We start from the raw sequence: 24,298 nt of genomic DNA, 5'->3' as shown, positions 1-24,298 counted from the left end.
TGACGAGTGAGGGTGACGACGAAGATGGTTGGGATGTCTTGCTGCTGGTGGATGACGAGGACGACATAGATATCATTTGATTTTTGTTTTATCTAGTACCTATCAATCATCAATGTCATTTGCTACTCATTTTCATACACAGGCCGTGGCTCAGGCCGGGCCGGGCCAGAGCCAAGCCCTTGTCGAGGGCTTTGGCCTGGCTTGTGATTTCTGAAAGCCCAAGCCGTCTGAAGCCAGGCCGAAGCCGGGGCTTGCGAGCCAAGCCGGGCCGGAACATCACTAAATATAATGTTAGACCTCGAGTCGAACGTTACGAAAATACTAACTTACATCTCAGTATTCGAGTTGAAACTGAGATGTTTGGATGCGGGTACCTAGGCTTATAAGGTGAGTCTCCCAGGTACAGTAATTTACGCTAAGCTAAACTAAAAGATGGACAGCGCACGAGTTGGCCACGACACGTCGACCTCATTCTCCGTTTGGATGCGCTCGCACTTGGTGTCCTCTCCTCTGGCTCTATTCTTCGGCCGGTTGGTCCATCTCCCTCTCGGCTCTTCCTCCTTCGGCCTTCTCTCCTTCGGATTCGTCGGATCTCAACACTATTTTCTTTTCCTCCCTCTCTGGACCCTTCGAGCCTGTGGAGCACATCAACGTTTAACGGGTCTATTTGTCACATCTGAGTTCACAAGGAGAATATGTCGGATGACGCACCTGAACGGCTATAGCAGGGTATGAGGTCCCCAAAACTCAGCAGCGGACCCGGCCGATCTGGATAATTTTGATTCTCTGTCTTGTTGGGATAGAAGAAGATGAATATATGTTTGATTAATTTTTAAAAGATGGTTATAACAAGTTTACTCCGTATTTCAAAGTACTCACAAAGGCCATGATACAATTTACAAGAGCGCGATAATAAGGGTTTCTTCTCGAGCCCAGAGGAGACAAAACCTTAATAAAATAAATTTATTACTGCCTATGGACAATTACAGTGTACGACGTCTAATTCTGTCAGGATGAACACTGTTAGAACATCAATTATTATGACAGATCTAAAATGAAATATACCTAAGTTATATGGACAGTGTAACAGTTGAGGTGGTGAGGTCTGACGCGGCATGTGCTACTTGTGACGCGGCATGAATGAAGTTTGACGCGGCGTGACGCGCGGGTGACGCGGCAGTGACGAGGTTTGACGCGGCGTGACACGCATCTGACGCAGCACTGACGCGGCATGGAGGAGGTTTGACGCGGCATTGACGCGGCACTGTAGTAGGCCTTGACGCGGCATAGAGTGTGGATGTTGATATCAGTACAGAGACTGCGAAGATATTTGGGAGAACTTGTCGTGGTTTGAGTGGTGCTTGATGCAGCCTAAACGAGGCTTCTGACATGCCATGGTTGGGGCTTGACGTGGTGGTGTAGGGTATAGAGAGTGGATCGAACTTGGCAGGGTGAGATCGAGGGTTGACGCAGTGAGACAACATTTGACACTGCGTCTGAAAACCAACATAGATGAACGAATTAAATATAGGACTGACGCGCAAGATACATACTAGTAGTATGAACGCAGAGGGCAAGCACTGTAAATTTGGTGAGAGGTGAATACAGCACTATGGAGCCTGTACGCAGGCAGACACTCATATGTTGATCATTAACGATGATTCAAAGTGTTTGGAATGCGATATGAAGTTGTGCAAACATGATCTGTACATAGGAATTTGTTACAGTGCCGCGTCACAGGCGCGTCACGACCGCGGCAGGCGCGGCAGGGCCGCGTCAATTTCACCTGGCCCCAAGACGGCCACCAGCTGTTCTCACATTCAGAAATTCATCGCTCTCCAACGTCTTCACTGCCAACTTCTCGGGAACACCGAAATCTCATTTAGACTTCAGTACGGATAAACTGTCTTTACAAGGGGGCCTGTTCTTCAAATCACTGTCAGCTAGTGATGTGCAAGGCCCGGCTTGAAGCCCTGGGCCGGCCCAAGCCGGGCCCAAATAGGCCGGGCCTAGCCCAGGCCTAAGTCACGGCCTGAGCAGGGCGTAGGCCTGGGCTTGAATTTAGAAAAGCCTAAGCCGGCGGCCCAAGCCGCGGCTTTGGTACATAGAGTATATGACACCTTGTCACGTCAGTGGTCACGCCCCACAAGTATGTGTTTGGCATTTTCTCATTACTGACTCTTACTATGACGCGATTCTAGAACTCGTAAAGGCGCAGCAGGATCTAACAGGTAAGTCTCATCTCAGTATCTTGGTCAGAACTCTTTATTGACGACGTATGTACCTAACAGGTAAGTCTCCTACGTCGCATCAGTACGGCTACTCGAAGTGTAAAGTAAAAGCTAACTCACGTCTCAGTATCTTGGTCAGAACTGAGACGCTCGGGTGGCTGGATGCTGCCTTTTATACGGTAAGTCCTTTTCTAATCTATATTGAAACGAAACATTGATACTTGGAAGATTTCGGCCCCAACGTCACATCTCTCGTCCCTGCGCCTCTTTTCCCTTGCGCTCGGACGATCTATTCACCATGTCGTTCCTCGCCTTCGGTCTCATCGGCAACGTTCGACTCGGAGGGTTTGGACGTCGACAGCGATTCCTCTCAACTTCAACTACATACGCACGTCTGATCTCCTTTCGTCCTGGGATGAGCGACGCTCGACGGAGACTTCAATGGGCGTCATCTCGCGTCACCACATTGCAAGAAGTCGTCGCGTATTCATTATTTGGTATCTTCAGTGTCCATGTCCACCTACAGACATCACCATCCTCGACTGGGTCGGACAACCTTCCAAGTTCAACAGCTGTCTTCCGGCCTATATCACTTCTTACGCCACTCCTCCACACACCCTTCCATCCCTGTCCGAACGTTCTCCTCCTTGTCTTCTTCCCTTCACCTGCTCTCGTCCATCGTCCGTATTCGTCTGAGCCACGTCAGCAGTTGCTGACGTGTGCTGGGTGTTTGCGCATGGTGTTCGTGGTGTTGGGAACAGCATGGTGGAGCTCGGACATCGGTTTGGGCCGCGGCTTGCACGGGCCTAAGCCCCAGCTTTGGGCCGGCTTGGGCTCACGGCTCAGGCTTGAAATCTGCATCAGGAAAAAGGGAAAAAGTCTTAGCCATCTTACCTCACTTACAGAGACTTAATTCGACGTTAAGTTCACTAAGTTGTCAAAGCAAATCATTTCAACTTAATTTCTGCTTGGAGGATTGTTCACAAAGGAAACACAATAATAGTAAGTAATGAATGGCCAAAATTCAGCACGGAGGCTGCAGAAAAGCGTGTTCAAGTAAGAAGTTTATTTATAAGTAATCAACACCATGCTGCGATGTAACTAAGTCAATAGGCGCTATGCGAAGTACTTCCTAAGCCGACAAAGTATATAATATGTAGTCCTAATGGTAGCATTATCCAGCCAATAAGAATAAGTCAGTATCAAGTCACCAGGCAATCTCAAATGCCTGATGGTCAATGTATTTATTTACATAGTAAGTGCGGAAAGCATCAAGGGTCTGTGTGTAAGAGAGATAAGTAGGTACAAATTCATGCCCAAATACAGGCATAAGGTGTGCTGCACGAAAAATGCAGTCAAGGTGAATGACAGAGGCAAATCGTGTCCCATCCTCGCGGGTTTCAGGCTCTACTACCCACATTCCTGTGTTCTCATCTGGTGAGTCGTGCACGTGTTTGAACCAATGCACAAATGCACAAGGGTAATGTACACCATTGTGTTTAAATGAAAAGAAAAGCCTTACTTGAGCGATATCGAAGCCACGCATACCCTCGACAGTGGGATCAGTACTAATGAAAACACAGTCATATCGACCAGGGCCGTTCCTCCAGGTATCCACGGCACGAATTCGCTCGTAGCGCATACCGCCGATGCCTGAGACATCACTGGGAGCGAAGAAGGTGGCAATGGCAGATGTATACAGAGTTATTTTTTCATGTAGTTCGGGAAGGGCACTGGACGAGCCAGCGCCAGACTCGGAGGCTTCTGAGTTGGAGTCAGAACAATGGAGCTGGTCATGTAAAAATTGCTGAATATGAGTGGTGAGTTCCGGTTCACCAATTTGATCTGCGAGGAGGTCTGCGTAGATCCGTTTTGCTAAAAATTTGTTGTAAGTAAAAAGCACGCCAGGTAAATGTACTACTCCACTCACCAGATTTCTTCGCCAAGTCTACATGAGCTATCACCGTCGGTCCAGCAACAGCGTCACCCTCGAGCTCAGCATCTTGGTCTGCATCAGCCTCCAAGTCGGCATTCACGTGATTGTTGCGTCCGAGATGGGGAATGTCAATCGGCTCGTCCTCGAGCCGGACTTGAATGGCTTCTGCATTGTGCACTGGAGCGTTTAGCCCTGTGTGTGATTTGTGTTAGTAATATTAGTGGTCAAATGCTAGTAGACGTACCGAGTTTATCAAGGATATATGATAGACATGTTCCTGTTAGCATCCCACGGCTAGCAAAGTCAATACGAGACGCCGCTAACTTATCTAGACGTTGATTTGTCAGTAACATCTGATTGAGGGCTTCGAACCGACTGGACCGTCGCCACGGCTCCTTGACAGCCTTGATATGTTTAGATTCCGTGATGGAAGAACAGAGTCCGTTTGGTGCGCCAAACGATCGGATCATTTTGTGGTAGTGGATAAGCGAGTGTTGTCGAGGGAGGTTGAATCCATTAGGGCGAACACCAGATGTTTCAAATATTTCGCGGTGCCTGTGGAAACGCTCGAGTGCATCATCCAACGCATTGAGGCTGTTGGAGTCGATGATATTGCGCCGCGCGATGTACACAAAATCAATTAATGCTTGCAAAGTCAGCACCATCTCCGGAGGTACGTGGCCTTCAATCGCAGGTATATACACCTATAGTAGTAAGAATACACGTTAGTCAACACTACTCGTGATGATGGAACACCCGTTCATCGACTCGAACGTACCTTCATAAGTGCTTTTGAATCATCTCCCGTCCACTGTTTGAAGCCCCTTCCCTCCGGGAATCGTCGAAGGCCCGCAAATGAGGGAGCAAGAGCAATACTAGTTGTAGAGTGCGTCAATACCAGTCATTGCAACCCAGCATGTTGAAAATTGGACTTACCGGTGATCAATATCATCTAATATTATATTCGCCTCGTTTTCCGAGTACCGAGCCTTAATGTATTTGTGGACCCAGGTGACGATATGGTCCTTGAACGCACCCTTTATCAGCTGATGTAAAATGTCGGGGGAGAGGAGTTCGTGAATGTCGGCTCGCGGGAAATAGTTAGTGAATGGCTGTAGAACACATAGTATATTGTAATTTGTCAGCTCGCACAATGACTACAATAATGAAGGTACAAACCACGATGTCTCCTACAAGTCCATATTCGTCCCATAGCACACCTAACTCGAATTCCTCCACCAAGACTTCGGTATGGTCGCGGGAACGCCGACCATAGGTACCATTGTCAAGACCATCAGCCGGAGCAGTACATCTGGATGGATGTGTAGTAAGTAGACAGTACTAGCATAACATGAAGAAATACATACTTTGGGCACCAGTTTTGAACGATGCAAGCGAGCAATGCTTGCTCGGGATAATCGGCGATATATGGTCCAAGGCCATACACCGCACGTCGAAAATGACCATCGGGGGAGCGTACAACCTCGGGTGTTGTCATACCTGGTTTGAGGGATTCCAGCATCTTCGCCAGCGATGAGTGGAGAAGCTGACGGCGGAATTTTCGAAAGTGTGCGTCTTTGGCGGACTCCTTGTCAGCTAAATATATGCATCTAATTAGCGCCAGCAACAGACAACATCAAATTGAAACACGTACTTGTCGGGATGGCTAGGAAGCCCAGCAATACAACACCGTTGCGGTGTGCACGTCGCACGTTGTTGCGGATGTTGCCGATCGACATATAAACTGGCCAGTACTGGTTGTGTCCAGTAGCGACGGAGACAGTAGTCTTGTCGCTGCCAAGGATTATTGGAACGAACATAGATCCAATTGTATTGGGATCCTCGGCAATCAAATCCTGTGAATTGTGAGAGATGAGAAAATTGGAAAAAGGATGAAAAATGGCTTACGGCCTGCTTCCAACACCAATCACCGGACATAAAGTCCTGAAAGCGATGTGCTCCGTTGCTGGTATCATACTCCTGTAGCGGAGCGTAGTCGAATTCGCCTTCGAAGTCTGGGTTGGAGAGAATGTTGTGCACGAGGATCCGAGGATCTCGGAACCACACATCATACTCGGATGTCATCCATGTCGGAATGTCACCTTCAGGTAGAGCACCATTATATTCAGAGCTAAAACTCTGCCAGGCGACGTCACCTAGAGGCGTCGAATCAATGACGTTGTACATCTCAACGTGGTTTGCGAAGGGCGGTGTTTCGCCATGAGCCGCTAATGAGGCGGCCCACAGGTTGAATATAAAGTCAATATCGCCCCCTGACATCTGGTTGCGACGGTAGAGGAAGTCTGCGACTTCGAATTCGACTCGATTAGCATATGGTGTCCAGTTGTCTGGTCCACGATTTGATGGACGCGGAGGTGGCGGAGTATTCGGTGGTATGTCATCTCCGTGTTCGTCGCAAATTCTCCCTTCATATGGAGAAGAGTATACAGTGAGCACAAGTTTGGATGAGCGTCAAGTGAAATTAACACGCACCATTGATATTAGGATGATATGTTCTGGTAACACCAGGAACTTGAAGAGGAACACTACCATCTCGACTCGCCTGGCCAATGGAACCAGCACCACTTGAAGGGCGTTGATCTGAGCTGTTCATACCTGCCTCATTGGCAGCATCATCATGAAAGCCATACCCACGTCCATCCGGCTCTGGCAAGTCAAACTCCATTTGATCGTCGCGACTCCCAGGTGCTTCAAGTTGTTCGTCACCTGCACTAGTCTGAGTTGGGCTGCGTGAATGCATGCGTGCTGAGCTTGTTGCAGCATGTCCGGTGCCAGGTCGGGATGACTGGGAACGTCGTGAACTCGACTCGGAGGAGGAATGGTGTGATGACGGGATGTCGGGTTCTTCAGATGCCAGTGGATGCTGGGATTGCATATGAGTGGTGCGCCCTGACCTGTTGTAAAAACGGCGGATACAGCCCGTCACTAGGCATGGTAGCGTGGGTTGAGGGCGGCCAAGGTTGTGTATATTGTGCGCACGAAGGTTGCCATTGGCCCGCATCATAAGATAGTGCCGATGGTATTGTAGACTCGAATGGGGCCCATGAGTCTGGCGTCGGAGGTGTAACTTCGAGTTGACTTTATACAAGGCCTGGTAAATGCGCAGGAGAACATCATGCATGCGAGTACTTACAAGTAGCCAATGGTAACATGATCTGCCCAGGGTTGATGCAAGGTGCGCCCATGAATAACTTCCAGCCACACAACACGATGTGTTCAGGGTTGATGCAAGGCGCGCCCATGAATAACTTCCAGCCACCGCCGAGAGCATGATGGAATGCGTTTGACATGCGAAGATGATCACCTATCTTGATGAGAGGAAGGCCAAGAGCATGACGGAATGCGTTTGACATGTGAAGGCCACAGACATGAGACTCCCCCCCCCCTCTCAAGTCTAAACACACACAAGGTGCGCCTGATCCTTCCAATCTTCTGAAGCAGGGAGTTGCGGCAAACATAGCATCTATAACACAGCAGTCAGCGCACCGCAGTTACCAACCGGACATTAAACGGAAACCTCACCATTCAAGTTAAGCATATCACAATCGTCCACCTTGATGAGAGGAAGGCCAAGAGCATGACGGAATGCGTTTGACATGCGAAGGCCACAGAAGTGAGACTCCCCCCCCCTCAAGTCTAAACACACACAAGGTGCGCCTGATCCTTCCAATCTTCTGAGGCAGGGAGTCGCGGCAAACATAGTAGCATCTATAATACAGCAGTCAGCGCACCACAGTTTACTAGGAGCTAGAGGAAACATTACTGGTACTAGGATGTTGGTCACCAATGAAGATTTGAATTGTTGGTACCGATGTTGATAGTCGGTGATTGTCGTCTCCTTCAAGCCCTGGCAAGTTCGGAAAGAATTCGACATCGATAAGTAGAAATATATGGTCGAAGGCGTGGAGATATGAAGGAATGGAACTCGGGCACTCAGGCCGAAGAGCGTGCTGTTGAGGCGTGGCAAATTAGCAAGTCAAATTACATTGAAGTCCCGATTCGAACATCTTACTTGTAAACGCGTCTTCTTGATAAAGCCTTTGTGTCCTGCAAGCTCGCCCCCATCTACTCCTGCTATGTCTACTCGACGTGTCACCCGTGCAAAAAATGCAACTCAGCATCCGGGTATCCCAGACATAACCCCGAAGAAGAAACGCCGTACTGCAGAAGAAGTAGCTGCTGAGCGTCAGTCTAAGTTAGATGCTAAAGAAGAGAAAGAACGCACCAAGAGAGCTAGCATCAAACGTGTTGCTAAATATGAGAAGAACCAGGCGGACCAGGATGTGGTGACCGATGCTACACCGCGGGCTGCGCCGCCCAAGCCAAAGCCAATCCCAAGCAAGAGGAAGGCTGTTGTGGCGCCTCCTGCTACCAAGAAGAAGGTTACGCCTCCCGCTACCAAGAAGGTTACGCCTCCTTCAGATGCCGAGATGAGTGATGCACAAGCTGCACCTTCGGTACCAAGGCCAAGGCCAAAGCCAATTCCTCGCAAGCAGAAGGTAATTGTACAGACTCCCGCTGCGGAGGACAACGGGTTTCTGTCGGATGCTGAGATGGATGATGTGGCTGCTGAGATGGATGATGCGGCTGCTGATAGTAGCGCCTTCAACCCCGATCCAACCCAACATTCAGGCACGGTGACCTCGGACATAGACGCAGATGGGTCTGATAGTGCAATGCCGTCGTCGCCACCCAGGAAAAAGACGAAAGTTAGCGGGAAGAAGGCAGGGAAGGTGACGAAGAGTTCTGTACGAGATGCTATCAAAGCGGTCCAGCAAACTCATATGTCAGGGAAGAGTAAGGCTGCAGATAGGAAGAAAACCGCACCTCACAGCACAATCAGCCTCAATTCCGACGACTCGAACGACTCAGACGACTCGGACATCCTTGTTGTCGACGCAACGCCGAAGAAAGCTCCCAGCAAACAGCCAGCATCTGTTCAGCAGGATGACGATGCTATGGTCGTTGATCGGCCTTCAACGAAGGCATCTAAGAAGGCCACCAGTAAAAAATCAGCACAGTCAGTTCCGGCTGCTCGCTTGAACAACGACTCGGACGAACCTATCACCAGTCACCCTCCGGGAAGGCAGCCACCTCAGTGGACCATGCCCATCTTGAGTGAATATGACCGCGGTGCTACTCCTATGGCTGGGGCTCCAGGTCGTGTTGATAAGAAGGACAAAGGGAAGCAGAAGCAGAAGAAGGAGAAGGAGGGTAAGGGGAAGGGGAAGGCAGATCTGGCAGATGATAAGAAGATCAGCGTTAGCCGTCAAGCACGTTCTGATGAGAAACGGATTCCGCCGAGTTCGAAAAGGTAAGCCCTTTTCTTCTTACCCTTTATCATGCTTGAGCTCACTCTCGACGAAACAACTCTATATTACTTTTTCCTCAGTGACTCGACTCCCAATGGCAAGGACTTTTCCACTGGCATTAACGATTGGGCAGCAAGCATCCCGAAAAATGCAAAGCCCACTAAGGCCACCACCAGCCAGCCCAGCATATTCAAAAATAGCACAAGTTCACGCCGCCTTCCCCCCCTGACCAATGCCAGCACTCGCTCATCCACCAATTCGGTGTTGACAGCAAACGTGTTGATTTCTCACGCTATCCCCATCACGCAGGAACCGAAAGAGCAAGATACTCTGCAACTCCATGATGGACTCGGAGGACTCTCAGATGAAGATGAGACCCAGGGTCTCGAACGAGAGGCCGCAGTTGCTAGCCCTCCCAAAGGGAAAAAACGAGTTTCAAGTTCGGTAAGTGTCTTCTTATTTTTTTAACATTAAAGTCAGTTGTTGACCTTATAATATAACCGCATCATATTGTACAGGCTCTCGTCAAGGATTCGCCTGGCAAGCCCCCAGCTCGTCAAGCCGAGCGCACGAAGAAACCTGGCAACAACGATCTCCCGGATGGTGTTGAACAAAAGCTTTGGCGCCGTGTCTTTGTTTCTACTTACATGCAATACGTTGCAACTCTGGCTAACCCCTGGGAGGTTCCCCCCAAGTTGGCCTGCCAGAAATTGCAGGTGATCTGGGACGCAATTTTCCCCAACATCTCGTGCACAGTCACAAGCACGAGCACCGTGTATCTCATAGTAAGTCTGTTCATATGTTTCAATGGCAATACTAACTTCAACCTGGTACTATAGACTGTCCAGCGTGTTGCTGACTCCTATCGAAGCTTCATCGGCTCAGCAGCCATTGCAATCGTCATCGCATACCTCGAGTCCCAGGACACACTCAAGCACTCCGATGATAATCGTGTCGAATTCGCTACTTACGCGCTGGACAAGCTTCGCTTCTTGTACAAGAAGGCAAACGGTGATGATAAATCTGTACGTGCTTCTCACTATCTCTATTCATTGCCTCTGTTATTGTCGCTGTGCCACTAGTACTAACATGCAATACAGAAGTTCCGCGGCCTTTATCAAGGTGCCTTCGTGGTGCAAACATTTGGCGCCCACTTCACTGCTATCAACGGCGCTCGCAAGATACATGGACTACTAGACAAGCCGGAAGAAGACTTGAATCCTGCTGGGGGTCTAGCACTGTCATGTGCTGCGGTAATATATTTTTATTTTATTTTCTAATCACACCTCGCTGATCACTCATTGCTACTACTAGGTTGAACGAGCATTGACGCTTATCGCTACTCGTACCATAACCATCGAAATGGTTCTCGCTGCCAAGGGCAAATCTATACCCTTGCCGAAGACGCTCAATCACTCAACCGGCAAAGTCTCCAATCGCCAAACGGGCTTCAATGACGTCACCTGGGGTTCTTCCACGCGCTCATATGTGAAGTCGATCGTGAAAAGCCTCCGAGAGGAGAAGTTCCAAGCCATCATCACTTCTGCGAAGGAATTTTCCAAGAAGAGCCATCGTTCTGGCAACGATAGAGCCGTCGATGACGCTGTGGATGATGAAGACTTCGACGAACGCGCCCAGCTCGTGGACATCTCGGAGTCCGAGTCTGGGTCCGAAGACTCGGATGGCTCTGACGTGGAGTAGTAACATTTGTTCTTGTCATTCTGCCGGTGGTTTGCTTGCCAGTGCTGTATTCACTTACTGACCTGATTCAACTCTGGCAGTTCTTATGATCACGCTTATTTCCTTCGCTTGGCCGTCTTCATTCGCATTTTGTCTTAGTCACCACTTGAATTGATGCTTTTCCTGACCGCTTTGTCTTGATCACGATCTTAATGGTATACATCCGACTTGAACAGTTTTGTGAGTGCTTGAATTGTTCACTTACCTATCAACTGTGTAGAACTTGGGAGTCTTAACTTGAAAGATATGCTTGGATGTTTTTTGCATGGTATGAATACACATGATTCTCACCGCTTTATTGTCTGAATTCTACACTTACCGTTGATTTTGTAACCTTGGGAGCCTTAAAGACAAAATATAAATATATACTTGGACCTATGTGGCTGCTTAGAGCTGAATCCCTCTACTTCTGGTCTGCTTATTTTGACTTAGCTTACAATGTGTCTTTGAGAGAATCTGACATGACGAGTCACACTTGATGTCATTGCTTAACTGTGTACTTATGTCAAGCGCTGATAAGTGTAACAATAAGTCATATTCATCGGAAGACCCTACTTGTTTTAAGCAATGACATACTTAGCAGAATTCTACTGAATCTTACTTAGAATCACCTTCAAGTCACCATAAGTGTTGTTAAGAAAAATTCCCTTTTTCCTGATGTGGTGAGCCTAAGCCCCCCCAGGCCGAGCCTAAGCCGGGGCTTTGAGCCCAAGCCGGGCCGGAACATCACTACCAGTGTCAGCGTTAGTCATAGAGTACATCGACGCCAGGAGACCTCGCCTTCGCATCGTCGAACGCATCCAAAGAATAGTTGTTCGTACTTCGCGGTTTCACTGGCAGAAACGTAAGTCATAGCTTCTACAGCTGGGAAAATAGCCACCATGGAATCCATTCTGACACCATCAATGATTTTGAAGGGCTACGGAGAATGGATTAAATATATGTCCTATTTTCCAAACGGTCAGCGAATGATCAGCGGATAGATCTGATGATTGTTCGGAGATTGAGGCAGCGCAGTAGGTTCGCGAGAGGATGGTGTGGCCCGGGTAGTGGCAGTATCAAGGGATGGTCAATGGGTTGTCGCTGGTGGTGGAGATTTGGAGAGTGCCGAGCTGAAAGCCTGTGAAGTTGAAACTGGGATTGTACGATCATTTGAAGGACACTAATGGGAGATCACCTGCATTGATATCTCCATGGACAACACGTTGCTTGTGAGTAGATTAGACGATGGAACAATGCGGATATGGAACTTGGATATCTAGATACCGGTAAACTTTCAAGAGCGTCGATTTGGTGGGAACAGTTCGAAGAAGCTTGCAACGATCGATCATCGATGATCGGTGGGGCCCCATGTGCCTTGAAATTTGAAATCTGGGATGTTCGATCAGGATCTGTTATCCTGAATTTGAATTTGTTCGCTATAGTCATGCGGACTGGGCGCTTCAGCAATAGCATAGCACAAGGTACCCAAATCTAATGTGCACCACAATTACCGTAGAGCAACGATGGCGCGATCAGATTTGCTGCTCTAGTGTTCTTCCTTGTTCCTCAGGATACCTTAAAACTCGTCCTTCACAGACGTTTCTCATCGAACACAGCTAACAATATGATTCTTTGATCGATACAACGTGTGGATATCAATTATTCGAAAGCAAGTATTAATTAGAAGTCCTCCGGGCCCACGAAGTTCTGCTTGATGCTTTTCGCCGAAACGGACCGGTAGAATATGGTTGTCGTTAGTCCCACTCGCTGGTCCAAAGAGTTGTTGACCCACAACCGTGCCAGCGCATTCCTCGTTGTAATAGACGTTGCCAACAGCGTTGCGTAGTTCGTTTGCGAGAGTCAGAAGGGCTTTGTAGTCTGTGGCAAAGCTGGAGAAGAGATGGTCAGTCAAGGCATATCGCAGAGACCTTAAGTGCGACTCTCATAGAGCCAGTCAGTGCATAAGGCGAGGCGTTATCGATGAGTTCCAGAGTCTTCTCATAATTCGCGTCGTCGTATACATAAACCTGAAAAAATGTTAGTACATCTGGGCGCATTTTCGAACAAAAAACCATTACAGAGATGACAAGACCAAAGATGTCTTCTTTCATGGTGATTGATTCGAGATCTTTGGTTAGAATGATGGTAGGCTGTATGAAGTAGCCCTTGGAGTCATCACCTGTAGGATCATGAGAAAAGTCGCAGGTGAGTCATACTATCTGCCTTACCGGTGCCTCTGATGAGAACATCCCCTCCCTCAGGCCTCAGGCCTCAGGCCTCAGGCCTCATCCTTGGCTTCCTGGATAAAGCCAATTATTTTGTCATGAGCCTGACGACCTCTGCGAGATTATTCAGTACTGAAGTTAACCCAGGTGACCCCACTAGGATGGCGCGACCGGCAGCAGACGTTTGTGACTGGTAGTTAGCTTAATGATGTGCACCCAGATAATACCCCTTGATCTTCTATACCGGTATGAGCACTGTCGTTTGGGTTTCGTTCCTGTATAGCACCGTGACACGAACTTGCCTCACGTCCTCAGTCCAACACCGGCGATGATAGCTCATGAGACGTCTGATGGTCCGGGACATTCAATACAGTTGCTGGTACTATGCAGTATGTCACGCACCAAGGTATTTTATGATATATTCTTTGACGAGGTATACAGCTGACAGCGTTGAGAGTACAAAATTGCAACTGATGCGTAACTGTACTGTACCATCAATGGTGGGAGCAGTTCGAACTTGAAATTTGAAATCTGGGATGGTTAGAATGAGGAAAAATGACGTAGATTCTAGGCATGTCCAATGTGCCAAGCCGAACAAGGTGACCATGACTTACGCCACAACAACTGCTCGCTAGTGCTTCCTTTGACAACACCATCAAACTTTGGGATTGCGAGTCTCACCAACTTCTCGCTTTCTTCAACGTTCAAGATCTTCTTCGACTTATCCTCTCACCCGACTCACGCCAATTAGCTTACACAACAATCACCAAAGACGACTGCAAGGTCTGCATTTATGATATCCCACCTGACGTCCTTGCTCAGGCTTGTGTACGCATTCTCCGCAAACATATCCTGCCTCACATACTAACACTCCCTTCCAGAATATTGCACGCAAAAGGTAATCTACTGCATTTGTGCATCTCATTCTTTTACTTATGATCCCACTCAGCCATCAGTATCATTGAAGTCAGATACAACTCGTCGTCCTCCTACCGGCCATCGCAGAGCACCAATATCTACCTTATCTGTGTCGCAGAGACTTCCACCTAAAACAGTCCTGCAGCAGCCCACTTTCCTTTGCCTTCGCAAACTTCTTCGCTTTCCTTGCACGAATGCATCACAGTCAGGTCGGAAGGATCAATTCCACGATCCCTTAGATGTATGTATCTTTCTCTTGTTTATTTCACAGTTCACTCAACACTTGCGCTGCTGTTCCCTGCATTACCCTTACCTCCTCTCCATCGACTCGCTTGCCTGGTGGCAGGGCCTTTTTAAACCTTATTCAGTCGTCATCAGACAAGGGGAAGAAAAAGGCGCGTGAATCCAAACAAGGAACAAGTTGTTGATGTTCCTCTCGGACAAGCTACATATGTCTGTTATCTCCAATTTTGTTAGGTTCATGTTCTGACCGCGTCATTCGCTAGGCTGATATGGTCGGTGTGGACGACGGAAACTGACCATTTGTTCACTTCTTTTACCTGAACTGATCCCAGAAAAGAGAGAAGAAGGTGCAACCACCGCCGACCAACTCGAGGACGAAAATGTTCTTGATACAGTTGCCCTGCCTCCTCCCGGGTAAAATCAATCAATTCGTTCACAAAATCCATTCACTAACACAGTATTTTAGCATTCAGCAAGGAGAAATTGATTTGAGAACGATAGTTAGGCAGTCACAGCCTGAAGCAGGACTATCTCGCCTTGCGGTTACTTGACCACTTAGAGGCCAGCTTTTATGACCGACTTGTGTAGCACGACTTATTGCATATTGTTGCATTCTCCTTTGACGGGCAGGTGATACAATTTAGATATTCCAACTTCAGACTGGAAGGTTTTGAAAAAGGAAGCCTGAAGCATCTACACATGCCATCAGTTGACGTGCGCTCATTCTCCACCCAGAATGGCATTTCATATTCCCCGATCACTCGGCGAAGCTTCGATGCCAGTGATAGATAAGCCAATGTGTTATCTTCGGGCAGACTTTTCATATCTCCTTTTTTGATGGACATTGCTCGTTCAATGGTACGATGATGCATCGTCCGGTGGACACTCCCTCTGACATTCAATTTTTCTATGGTCCTGCGCAAGAAATTTGTATCAAGGTGTGGAAGTATACGATGAGATGACACGCCGCGGCACATTGACTCGGATATGCAGGTAGCATTGTTTCAATACATCAGTCTGAGTGGAACAAGTCGGTCTCTGATGTGTAGGACTGTGTCGTCACCGGAGTTTGTCATGGGCTGTTCACAGGCGAATAGTTAATGGTAAAACCACGAGTTCTTCATCGAGCATGCACAAAATTCTAAACACGAGAGGGCATTAATGAAAGACATCCAGGAGTTCCCAGGCCGACAGCTTACGGTTGATACTTGCATCGTACGTGTCCTCCATAATTCCGTCTCCAATGTATATGCATGCATGCTTGAGTCATTGCTGCCTGCACCAATCCCGATCGAAGGTATCCGTTGCTTCCTTATTTTGATGGCTTCTGGATTTCTGTGCCATCCAATGTTCATAGCTAGAAGTCCAAATCAACGCCGCAGCATATATTTGCCTGGGTGCCTGTGGTCACGGATACGTCCTATCAATCGACGTCCAACATACCCTTTCTCCAATTCCTCAACGCACCATCCAACTCATCCTCGTGTGAGAACTCTACTATTCCCTTGCCCACACTCTACCGTCTTGTCTACAGTACAGCTCGGTGTTGCATCTTTCTCGAGCAGTACGTGAGGAGATGTTTGCGTTGTGTGCGTGTTGGAAACAATGGTGAAAAAGCCTGGGTGGGATTGATGACAGGTAGAATTTGGGTAGAAATCTTCTGCGTGATTGGTAGTAATACCTTTCATGATAACTTTCATGACAAACTCTCTGTTGGTATTGATATTATTTGGCGGCATTGGATGCTCCAGCTCATTCTCGCATTTTAAATGTATCTTATTGGATCTGTTATCATTACCCAAAATCTATCCGCATTGTAGGGTTATTATCATCATATCATGCACACTTTGTTTTCTCTCCCATCGTGTTTTTATCATCTTGTACATCTCCGGACACCAAAATTTACTAGTGATATGAATTCAATATCATGTTCTTACTTACAAGTGCTAACTAAGCGAGTGAACATTACTTGCTAGTACCATCCACTTCCGTCGCGTATTTAGTTTCCTACGAACTCTTCATAGAAACGATGTTGGTGCTAGAACATCTCCACCATACTAGAGCGAACTTATTCGACACGAACGGATACCAGTGCACCCTGCCCGACATTTAATGCCACCGTGACAGCATGGAACTTGGGCCGCCACCAGAGAACCGATGAGTCCTGTAGGGTGCGTTACGTTGAATTTCTCGGCGACTACCGAATGTATGGCGCTGGAAGCCAATGACACAGTAAATATTACCTGATAGCCAGTAGTCAAGAATCTAAAACATCCCGTGAATCGACGTGGAACTTACCCATTCTTCACGTGCGAATGTCTGCATCGCGTAGGGGTGGAAAACTATTGTGATAGGAGAGGGCTACGTGGGATTAGTGGGAGCGGGATCTACTGCGTGATTGGGTGAAGGAGGCTGAGCATTCGAGGTACAAAGTACGAGATAAATACTTACCTGTGCGCTTTCCCCCCAACACCGCTCATGACGACCCTGAACTCTCAACATTCCGCCCACAGTAGCCCAACAGCGTCTCATACGTAGAGCGATCAACGAAGTGCCATCGTGGATGTGCAGCAAGATCTGTTTTCGAAATTTCAAAGCAATATATATGCTAGAAGCACCGCAATCAGCATAACCGCTAGCAAGGACTCACCGGTTTACTAATGTGATGATGGCGAGTTGAGCTGCATGTTTCTGAGTCCCAGACGATGTTCTACAACGTTGGCATTGTGGTGTGTGCATGTACTCAGAACAGTCTGATATGATGGGATGAGGAAAGGTGGTCTTCGTAAACGTTCACATGTCTAGAGCGAAACCGATGAATGAGCAACGATGAAGTTTGAGTGAGTACTTGTGTCTGTTGCACTTCGTTGGGCGGGAAAAGGAAAACAGTCTTGGCGCTGGCAGTGACTACCATGGCTGTGAGGAAAAGTAAGTGCGGCGGATACAATGATGCAGGGTGGAATGCACAGCTGCCATGTAGTAGGGTATATACATGCAAGGCGTTGCCCAAGGCCAATAGTTGCACTCACATTCAAGAATTCCCTCCTCAACTCGGTTCTTGGCTTCTAAAGCGCTAACCTCTCAGTAACACCAAATCCCCATCTGTATTTCTAACGCAGATGAACTGATGTTTGACTCGATCAGGGGGCCTATCTTCAAATCACTGCCAGCATCAGTTATACAGTGCACTGATAACGGGAGACCTCACCTTTGCAAATTTGAACGCTTCCAAAGAATACTTTGCTCGTACTACTTCACAGTTTGGCTGACGGAGACGCAGCCATGGCTTCCGCGCCGACATCGAAGGCAGCTCCCATGAGGTCGAATTTGACACCATCGATGACCTTGAATGGTCATGGAAACTTGATCCAGTCCATATCCTATTTTCCAGACGGTCAGCGAATGATCAGCGGATCCGAGGACAAGACCGCTCGGCAATGGGATCTGAAGGCGGGCAAGGAGATTGAGGATTCGCGGAGTATTTGCGAGAATGAGGTAAGAGCAGTGGCGGTATCAAGGGATGGTCGATGGGTTGTCACTAGCACTGGTGGTGGAGATCGGAGTAGTGCCGAGTTGAAAGCCTGTGAGGTTGAGACGGGGAATGTGAAAACATTCAAAGGACACTCACGGAGGATCAGATGCATTGACATCTCCATGGACAGCAAGCTGCTGGCGAGTGGATCAGACGATCAAACAGCGCGGATATGGAACCTGGGCACTGGCAAACTCGTGGCTGGTCCATTCAAGAGCATTGATTGGGTGGGTGCAGTTCGATTATCCACAGATTCGAAGAAACTCGCAGTCAAATCGTGGCTGGGAACGTATATTGAGGTCTGGGATGTCGAATCGCAGAAATTGGATGTCAGAGCGGGGGAATATGAAGTAGGAGGGACGTCTGCGCCAATGTTCTGGACAAACAACAACAACATCATCATAGCTGCTTTCAGCTTCACCACGGACGACAATGCCAGAACAATTTACGAGTTTGACGCGTCGACGTTGAAGACTGTTGGAGCTGCCTTTGAAGGGCACACCAAAGATGTCACTGGCCTAGCACTTTCATTTGACCATGCACTCCTCGCTAGTGCTTCCTTCGACAACACCATCAAGCTCTGGGATTGCGAGTCTCGTCAACTCCTCGCTTCCTTCAACGTTCAAAACCTTCTTAGACTCGTCCTCTCGCCCGACTCACGCCAATTAGCTTACACGACAATCACCAAAGACGACTGCAAGATCTGTATTTGTGATATTCCACCCGACGTCCTTGCTCAGGCTTGTGTACGTATTCTCTGCAAACACATCCTGCTCACATACATACTAACATTCCCTTCCAGAATATTGCACGCAAAAAGGTAATCCTCCTGCATGTGTGCATCTCATTCCTATACTCATGACCCCACTCAGCCATCGCTATCGTTGCAGTCAGATACAACTCGTCCTCCTCCTACTGGGCATCGCAGAGCACCAATATCTACATTACATATGTCGCAGAGACCTACACCTAAAACAGACCCAAAGCAGCCCACTTTCCTTCGCCTCCGAAAACTTCTTCGCTTTTTTCGCACGAATGCATCACAGCCAAGTCGGAAGGATCAACTTCGTGATCCCTTAGATGTATGTTGCTTTCTCTTGTTTATTTCGCAGTTCGCTCAACACTTGCGCTGCAGTTCCCTGCTACATTACCCTTACCTCCTGATGGCTGTCATAGTGTAACGCTCGTCAAAAGCCGTCGACGATACGTCGACGATGGCAACCAAATATTAGCTTTATCATTCTCTCTAGTTACTCATTTAGTTTCTTTCTCCTTTAGTCCCTGACTTTCTTACCCTTCAGTATATAAGCCATCGCGTATTTACTTGTAGGGTAGTTGATTTTCACCCCCCCTTGAATAACACTTAGTTAGGACAGTTACCCTGTTCGAACCTTAAGACGATTCAAACCTATCGACTCTCTAGTGTGAACGTTTCATAAACGCCACACATAGAGACAGCTCTCCATCGACTCTCTTGCCTGGTGGCAGGGCCTTTTTCAATTTTATTCAGTTGTCATCAGACAAGGGGAAGCAAAAGGCGCGTGAATCCAAACAAGGAACTGCGCAAGTTGTAGATGTCCCTCTCGGACAAGCTACATACGTTTGTTGTCTACAATTTTGTTGGGTCATGTTCTGACTGCGTCATTCGCTAGGCTGATGTGGTCGGTGTAGACGACGGAAACCGACCATTTGTTCTGTTCTTTTGCCTCAACTGGTTCCAGAAAAAGGAGAAGAACCAGGAACCACGGTCAGTCTATGATGATGAACTCGAGGATGACGAAGAGGATGAAAATGTTCTTGATCCGGTCAGCTTACCTCCTCCTGGGTACATGAAACATTCGTTCACACATTCACTCGCTAACGCAGTCTTTTAGGATCCAGCACGAAGACATTGAATTGGCAACGGTGTCACAACCAAATTTAGGACCCTCTCGCCTGGTCGAAGTAGCTCTGCCACGGAAGACTGAGACAGCGCCGATATAACCAGGTTGGATCACTTCATGATTATACCGCAAGGGAGGTGCAAGTTTGTGTGGGTTGGTAGGGAAGCCAAAAAGCCTTGGATGGGCGCATACTCCGAGTGGTGTGGTGAGATGAGGAAAAGTGATCTCACCAAGTTCAAAGCGAAATCGACAGACGAGCGACGATAAAGTTGGGTAATAGGACAAGGAGATCAATTGATGATGTACATAATACCCAAGGCAGTGACCGGTTCTGAGCCGAAGCGAAGAGAAACAGTGCACAGCTGTCATGCAGAAGGGGCGTGTGCAAGGCGGTGCTCAAGCGCTCAAGGCCAACAGCTGTCCTCACAATGAATTCATCGCTCCCCAACGTCTTCTCTGCTAAGGTATGACTAAATCCTTGTATGGATTCCAGTGCGGATGAACTGACAGTTGGTTTCACCAGGGGGCCTATTCTTCAACTCACTGACAGCGATACTCGTAGAGTACATCGACACCAGGAGACCTCACCTGCGCATTGTTCAACGTGTCCAAAGAATACTTGTTCATACTCGACTACTTCACAGTTTCACTCGCGGAGACGTAGTCATGGCTTCTACATCATGATCGATCGAACCATCAATAATCTTGAAGGGTCACGAATATTCTATTGAATCTATATCCTATTTTCCACATGGCCAGCGAATAATCAGCGGATCTGAAGGCAGGTAAGGAGATTGAGGAAGCGCGGGATGTTTGCGAGGTGGTATTGGCAGTGGCGGTATCAAGAGACGTTCAGTGATAGCAACTATGTCGAGCAACAGATATCAGGACCTCGAGGGCGACAGGTAACAAAATCCCATGAAGGAGCAAGAACGCAAAGAAAGGTGCCACTGACCGCGTCAGGCTTGAGATAATGCCCACAACTGCGCAGTGACTCATTAAAATAACATTGTATGCGGAGGAATCAAACTACAATGCAATATGAAAGATCGTTTAGCAACAAGGAAGATAGTTGTTGAAACAATGTATGGGAGACCTGACTTGCAGACCGGCGAGTACTGTGAATCTCGATGCTATCGCCTGTCCGTGACTCTGGGAGCGTGGATATACATAGAAGGAACCGGAGCACGCTCGAATCCATGGCTCATTTGGCACTGGGAAATTCCAGTGATTAGCAGTAAGTGTAGTTAATGCGCACTCACCGACACCATTTTGGAACACCGCAGCAGTGGCACAGCATTTGCACGATGTCCATCAATGGGGTGTGGGATATAAACAAGATTGACGCCCTAGCACAGGAAGTTGTCGTGGCTGTGAGCAGTTTGAAGAGAATGCGCACCTTGCACAATAGTCGTACTCACATTGTAGAACATCTCCTTCTCGATCATTGATAGCCTCCTGGTAATATTAATTCTTATTCGAACATGAACTGACGATTAGCTCTACTAGAGGCAAAGCACGCTCGAATTGAGGATCCTGAAAACGAGTGTCAACGTCAGGCCTACAGCATACGAGGAGAGTTTGCCGTACCACCAAACAAATCTAACAAAAATCTTTCCTGCCCTTGCCTATTTCACGGTCTCGCTAGCGGACCCGTAACCATGGCTTCTACATCGACGAGGGCAGCTTCCAGGAAACGGATTTTGACTCCATCAATGACTTTGAAGGGTCACGGAGAAATGGCTATATCCATATCCTATTTTCCAGACGGCCAGCGAATGATTAGCGGATCTGAGGACAGCACCGCTCGGCAATGGGATCTGAAGGCAGGCAAGGAGATTGAAGAAGCGCGGGATGTTTACGAGGAGTTATGGGGAGTGGCGGTATCAAGGGATGGTCGATGGGTTGTCACTGCTGGTGGATATCAGTATAGTGCCGGGCTGAGAGCCTGTGAGGTTGGGACTGGGATTGTGAAAACATTCGAAGGGCACTCGAATTGGGTTACATGCATTGATATCTCTATGGACAGCAAGCTGCTGGCGAGCGGATCATTCGATCGTACGACGCGGATATGGGATTTGGAGACTGGTAAAATCGTGGCTGGTCCATTCGGAGACGTCGATTTGGTGGCAGCAGTTCGATTCAGCACCGATTCACAGAAGCTTGCGGTCAAATCGTGCCGAGGGATGTGCCTTGACATCTGGGATGTCCAATCACAGAAATTGGATGTCAGACTGGGGGATTTTTGTGTAGAAAGTGAAGAATACACAGAAGCACCAATGTTCTGGACAAACAACAACAAAAACATCTTGGCCGCATTCAGCTTCAAGGATGACTACGCTGGGACAATCTACGAGTTTGACGCATTGACGTTGGAGACTGTTGGAACTCCCTTCGAAGGGCACACCATGGTTATCACTGGCCTAGGACTTTCATTTGACCATGACCTCCTGGCCAGCGCTGCTGAGGATGACACCATCAAGCTCTGGGCTTTTCAGTCACGCCAGCTCCTCGCCTCCTTCGATATTCAGAACCCCTATTGCCTTGTCTTCTCACCCGTCTCACGCCAACTAACTTACACGACACGGAGCAACGATGATGCCAAGATCTGCATCTGTGATACTCCATTCGACATCCTTGCTCAGGCCAGTGTATGTATTCCACTCAAAATTCTACTGTTCGTGTGCCAACGTTTTCTTACAGACCAATGCATTCAAAAAGCCTGGCCTCAGATATTTACTACCTCCCGTATCGTCTATCGCAATTCCTCCCCCTCCATTGCAAATACTCTCCTCTACAGTAGGCTCACTGCTACCACAGTTACGCGACGACCCCCGCGAGCTCCTTCCCTCCTCTTCCTATACTCCTACAGTCTTCTTAGCTCGCAATGTTGAGCCTGACGATCTCCCCCTTGAAGAAATGCTCCAAGACCTTTCAAAATACATCACCAAGGAGGGAGACTACCCTGTTGCTCGTGGTGGGTTCGGGGAGATCTGGAAATGCACCTTGCACATCGATCGTAGCTCGGTCAAAGTTTGTTGGCCATTTTTCGTCTGTCCATCTGTCTGAAATTAATCTTACAGGTTGCAGTGAAAGCATTGCAGGTGTATGCTGGTGATCAACTTGGAGCACCGAAGATGAAAAAGATCAAGGTGAGCGTCTTACTGAAGGACTAAGTCTATTGCTTACACCACAAGGCGCCACTTTGTAGAGGATAAAGCGTGAACTCAAGATATGCGCCAAACTCAACCATGCAAATATTCTGCGCATTCATGGTTATACGTATGGTTTTGGCCCATTGCCAGCGATAATCAGTCCTTGGGCAGAGAATGGAAACTTGACAGTCTATCTGGAAAATAAAGGTGCGGCTCTGACTCTCGTTCGACGATTCCAGCTGGCAAGTCGTCTCTTCGTGTATTTTGGGTAGACCCCAAAACTGATGGAAAACTTAGCTAAGAGATATTGTAGCTGGCCTGCAATATCGTATGTGATAGACTTTACTATTGCCGGATCGAGCCATAATTACTCCTCATAGTCCACGCCAACAGTGTAATCCATGGCGACTTCAATGGGGTGAGTTTTATCTTCTTGATGGTTCTGATGTCATTGAGACGTGAGCTCCAGCCTAACGTGTTGATCCGTGCTGATGGCACTGCGTGTATTGCTGACTTTGGTCTTTCCTTGATGTATTCCGAAATTGTAAGCGCCTCTCAGGCTTCCTGGACGTCCACTCTCAAAGGAAACATGCGATGGATGGCTCCTGAACTGCTCTTAGAGCGAGAGGATGGTTCTCAAGTTCGACCAAGCGAGCAGAGTGATATGTATTCATTCGGCGGTGTCATGTTGCAGGTACGTCTGGGTTAATTTTAGCCTTTCATTGACAATCACAAGCTCCACTCACAGGTCCTCACCAATAAAGTACCCTATTATCACCTCACGAATGATGCCCGTATCATATTTTGCATAGCCAAGTCGGAAACGCCTTCCCGATCTCGTTATTCTGCACTCCCTGAAAAATACTGGGAGTTTATCGAGCAATGTTGGTCTACTGATCCTTGGGACCGTCCCTCGACGGAGGGAGCTGATACAACGATCAGGAATGAATTTTACTCGCTGTCCAGATCTCGTTGATCCTTGTATTATCTCGCATTCAGAAATCTGTTTGTACACCCAGATAGATAAACCTAGGTACAGCTGTATAGTAAACATAGACCCATCCCAAGATTTCTCTACAGTCATTGGTATCGAGAGGATCATTAGTGTCACGTCAACCTC

At 48.0% G+C, this 24,298-nt stretch overlaps 8 protein-coding genes across 8 annotated transcripts; 5 read left to right on the top strand and 3 right to left on the bottom strand.

The window, feature by feature from the left end:
• Positions 1–1,158: 1,158 nt before the first annotated feature.
• Positions 1,159–1,739, bottom strand: HD556DRAFT_1369387 (uncharacterized protein; the record flags this gene model as incomplete). Its single annotated transcript, XM_041302888.1, is given in 6 exon segments — positions 1,159–1,179; positions 1,221–1,234; positions 1,248–1,339; positions 1,378–1,510; positions 1,543–1,580; positions 1,642–1,739. Coding segments are annotated over 2 exon segments (225 nt in total), but the record flags the coding sequence as incomplete, so codon positions are not given.
• A 419-nt stretch (positions 1,740–2,158) lies between these two features.
• On the top strand, positions 2,159–3,144 carry HD556DRAFT_1527084 (uncharacterized protein; the record flags this gene model as incomplete). Its single annotated transcript, XM_041309332.1, has 3 exons — positions 2,159–2,231; positions 2,359–2,410; positions 2,460–3,144. Exons 2-3 carry the CDS (start codon positions 2,394–2,396, stop codon positions 3,142–3,144), a joined length of 702 nt encoding a protein of 233 aa, XP_041160797.1. The 5' UTR covers positions 2,159–2,231; positions 2,359–2,393.
• Positions 3,145–3,438: 294 nt separating this feature from the next.
• Positions 3,439–7,189, bottom strand: HD556DRAFT_1431948 (uncharacterized protein; the record flags this gene model as incomplete). Its single annotated transcript, XM_041305071.1, has 11 exons — positions 3,439–3,752; positions 3,780–4,106; positions 4,162–4,359; positions 4,412–4,871; positions 4,946–5,042; positions 5,104–5,279; positions 5,347–5,479; positions 5,535–5,763; positions 5,822–6,070; positions 6,099–6,593; positions 6,661–7,189. The coding sequence occupies 11 exons, from the start codon at positions 7,187–7,189 to the stop codon at positions 3,439–3,441; spliced, it is 3,207 nt and encodes a 1,068-aa protein (XP_041160796.1).
• A 1,075-nt stretch (positions 7,190–8,264) lies between these two features.
• Positions 8,265–11,201, top strand: HD556DRAFT_1308032 (uncharacterized protein; the record flags this gene model as incomplete). The annotated part of the gene is made up of 6 exons (XM_041300080.1): positions 8,265–9,502; positions 9,581–9,944; positions 10,019–10,285; positions 10,340–10,525; positions 10,601–10,753; positions 10,815–11,201. The coding sequence occupies 6 exons, from the start codon at positions 8,265–8,267 to the stop codon at positions 11,199–11,201; spliced, it is 2,595 nt and encodes an 864-aa protein (XP_041160795.1).
• A 1,710-nt stretch (positions 11,202–12,911) lies between these two features.
• Positions 12,912–13,372, bottom strand: HD556DRAFT_1369383 (uncharacterized protein). Its single transcript, XM_041302887.1, has 2 exons — positions 13,301–13,372; positions 12,912–13,249 (listed from the first exon to the last, which is right to left on the bottom strand). The coding sequence occupies exons 1-2, from the start codon at positions 13,331–13,333 to the stop codon at positions 13,127–13,129; spliced, it is 156 nt and encodes a 51-aa protein (XP_041160794.1). The 5' UTR covers positions 13,334–13,372; the 3' UTR covers positions 12,912–13,126.
• A 416-nt stretch (positions 13,373–13,788) lies between these two features.
• Positions 13,789–14,986, top strand: HD556DRAFT_423523 (uncharacterized protein). The gene is made up of 6 exons (XM_041310557.1): positions 13,789–13,853; positions 13,905–14,018; positions 14,083–14,230; positions 14,397–14,606; positions 14,734–14,818; positions 14,872–14,986. Exons 2-5 carry the CDS (start codon positions 13,984–13,986, stop codon positions 14,791–14,793), a joined length of 453 nt encoding a protein of 150 aa, XP_041160793.1. The 5' UTR covers positions 13,789–13,853; positions 13,905–13,983; the 3' UTR covers positions 14,794–14,818; positions 14,872–14,986.
• A 2,904-nt stretch (positions 14,987–17,890) lies between these two features.
• HD556DRAFT_1442869 (WD40-repeat-containing domain protein) lies at positions 17,891–20,123 on the top strand (the record flags this gene model as incomplete). The annotated part of the gene is made up of 7 exons (XM_041306527.1): positions 17,891–18,886; positions 18,943–18,960; positions 19,013–19,222; positions 19,276–19,317; positions 19,651–19,740; positions 19,793–19,965; positions 20,015–20,123. 7 exons carry the CDS (start codon positions 17,891–17,893, stop codon positions 20,121–20,123), a joined length of 1,638 nt encoding a protein of 545 aa, XP_041160792.1.
• A 2,765-nt stretch (positions 20,124–22,888) lies between these two features.
• HD556DRAFT_1369306 (kinase-like domain-containing protein) lies at positions 22,889–24,133 on the top strand. The gene is made up of 6 exons (XM_041302886.1): positions 22,889–23,056; positions 23,107–23,175; positions 23,235–23,420; positions 23,476–23,506; positions 23,559–23,596; positions 23,648–24,133. The coding sequence occupies exons 1-6, from the start codon at positions 22,943–22,945 to the stop codon at positions 23,885–23,887; spliced, it is 678 nt and encodes a 225-aa protein (XP_041160791.1). The 5' UTR covers positions 22,889–22,942; the 3' UTR covers positions 23,888–24,133.
• The last annotated feature ends 165 nt before the right edge of the window (positions 24,134–24,298 follow it).

Source organism: Suillus plorans (assembly GCF_016647745.1).
Source record: "Suillus plorans strain S12 chromosome Unknown HD556scaffold_25, whole genome shotgun sequence".
NCBI classification, from domain to species: Eukaryota; Fungi; Basidiomycota; class Agaricomycetes; order Boletales; family Suillaceae; genus Suillus; species Suillus plorans.
This window is presented reverse-complemented; position numbering and strand designations above follow the sequence as displayed.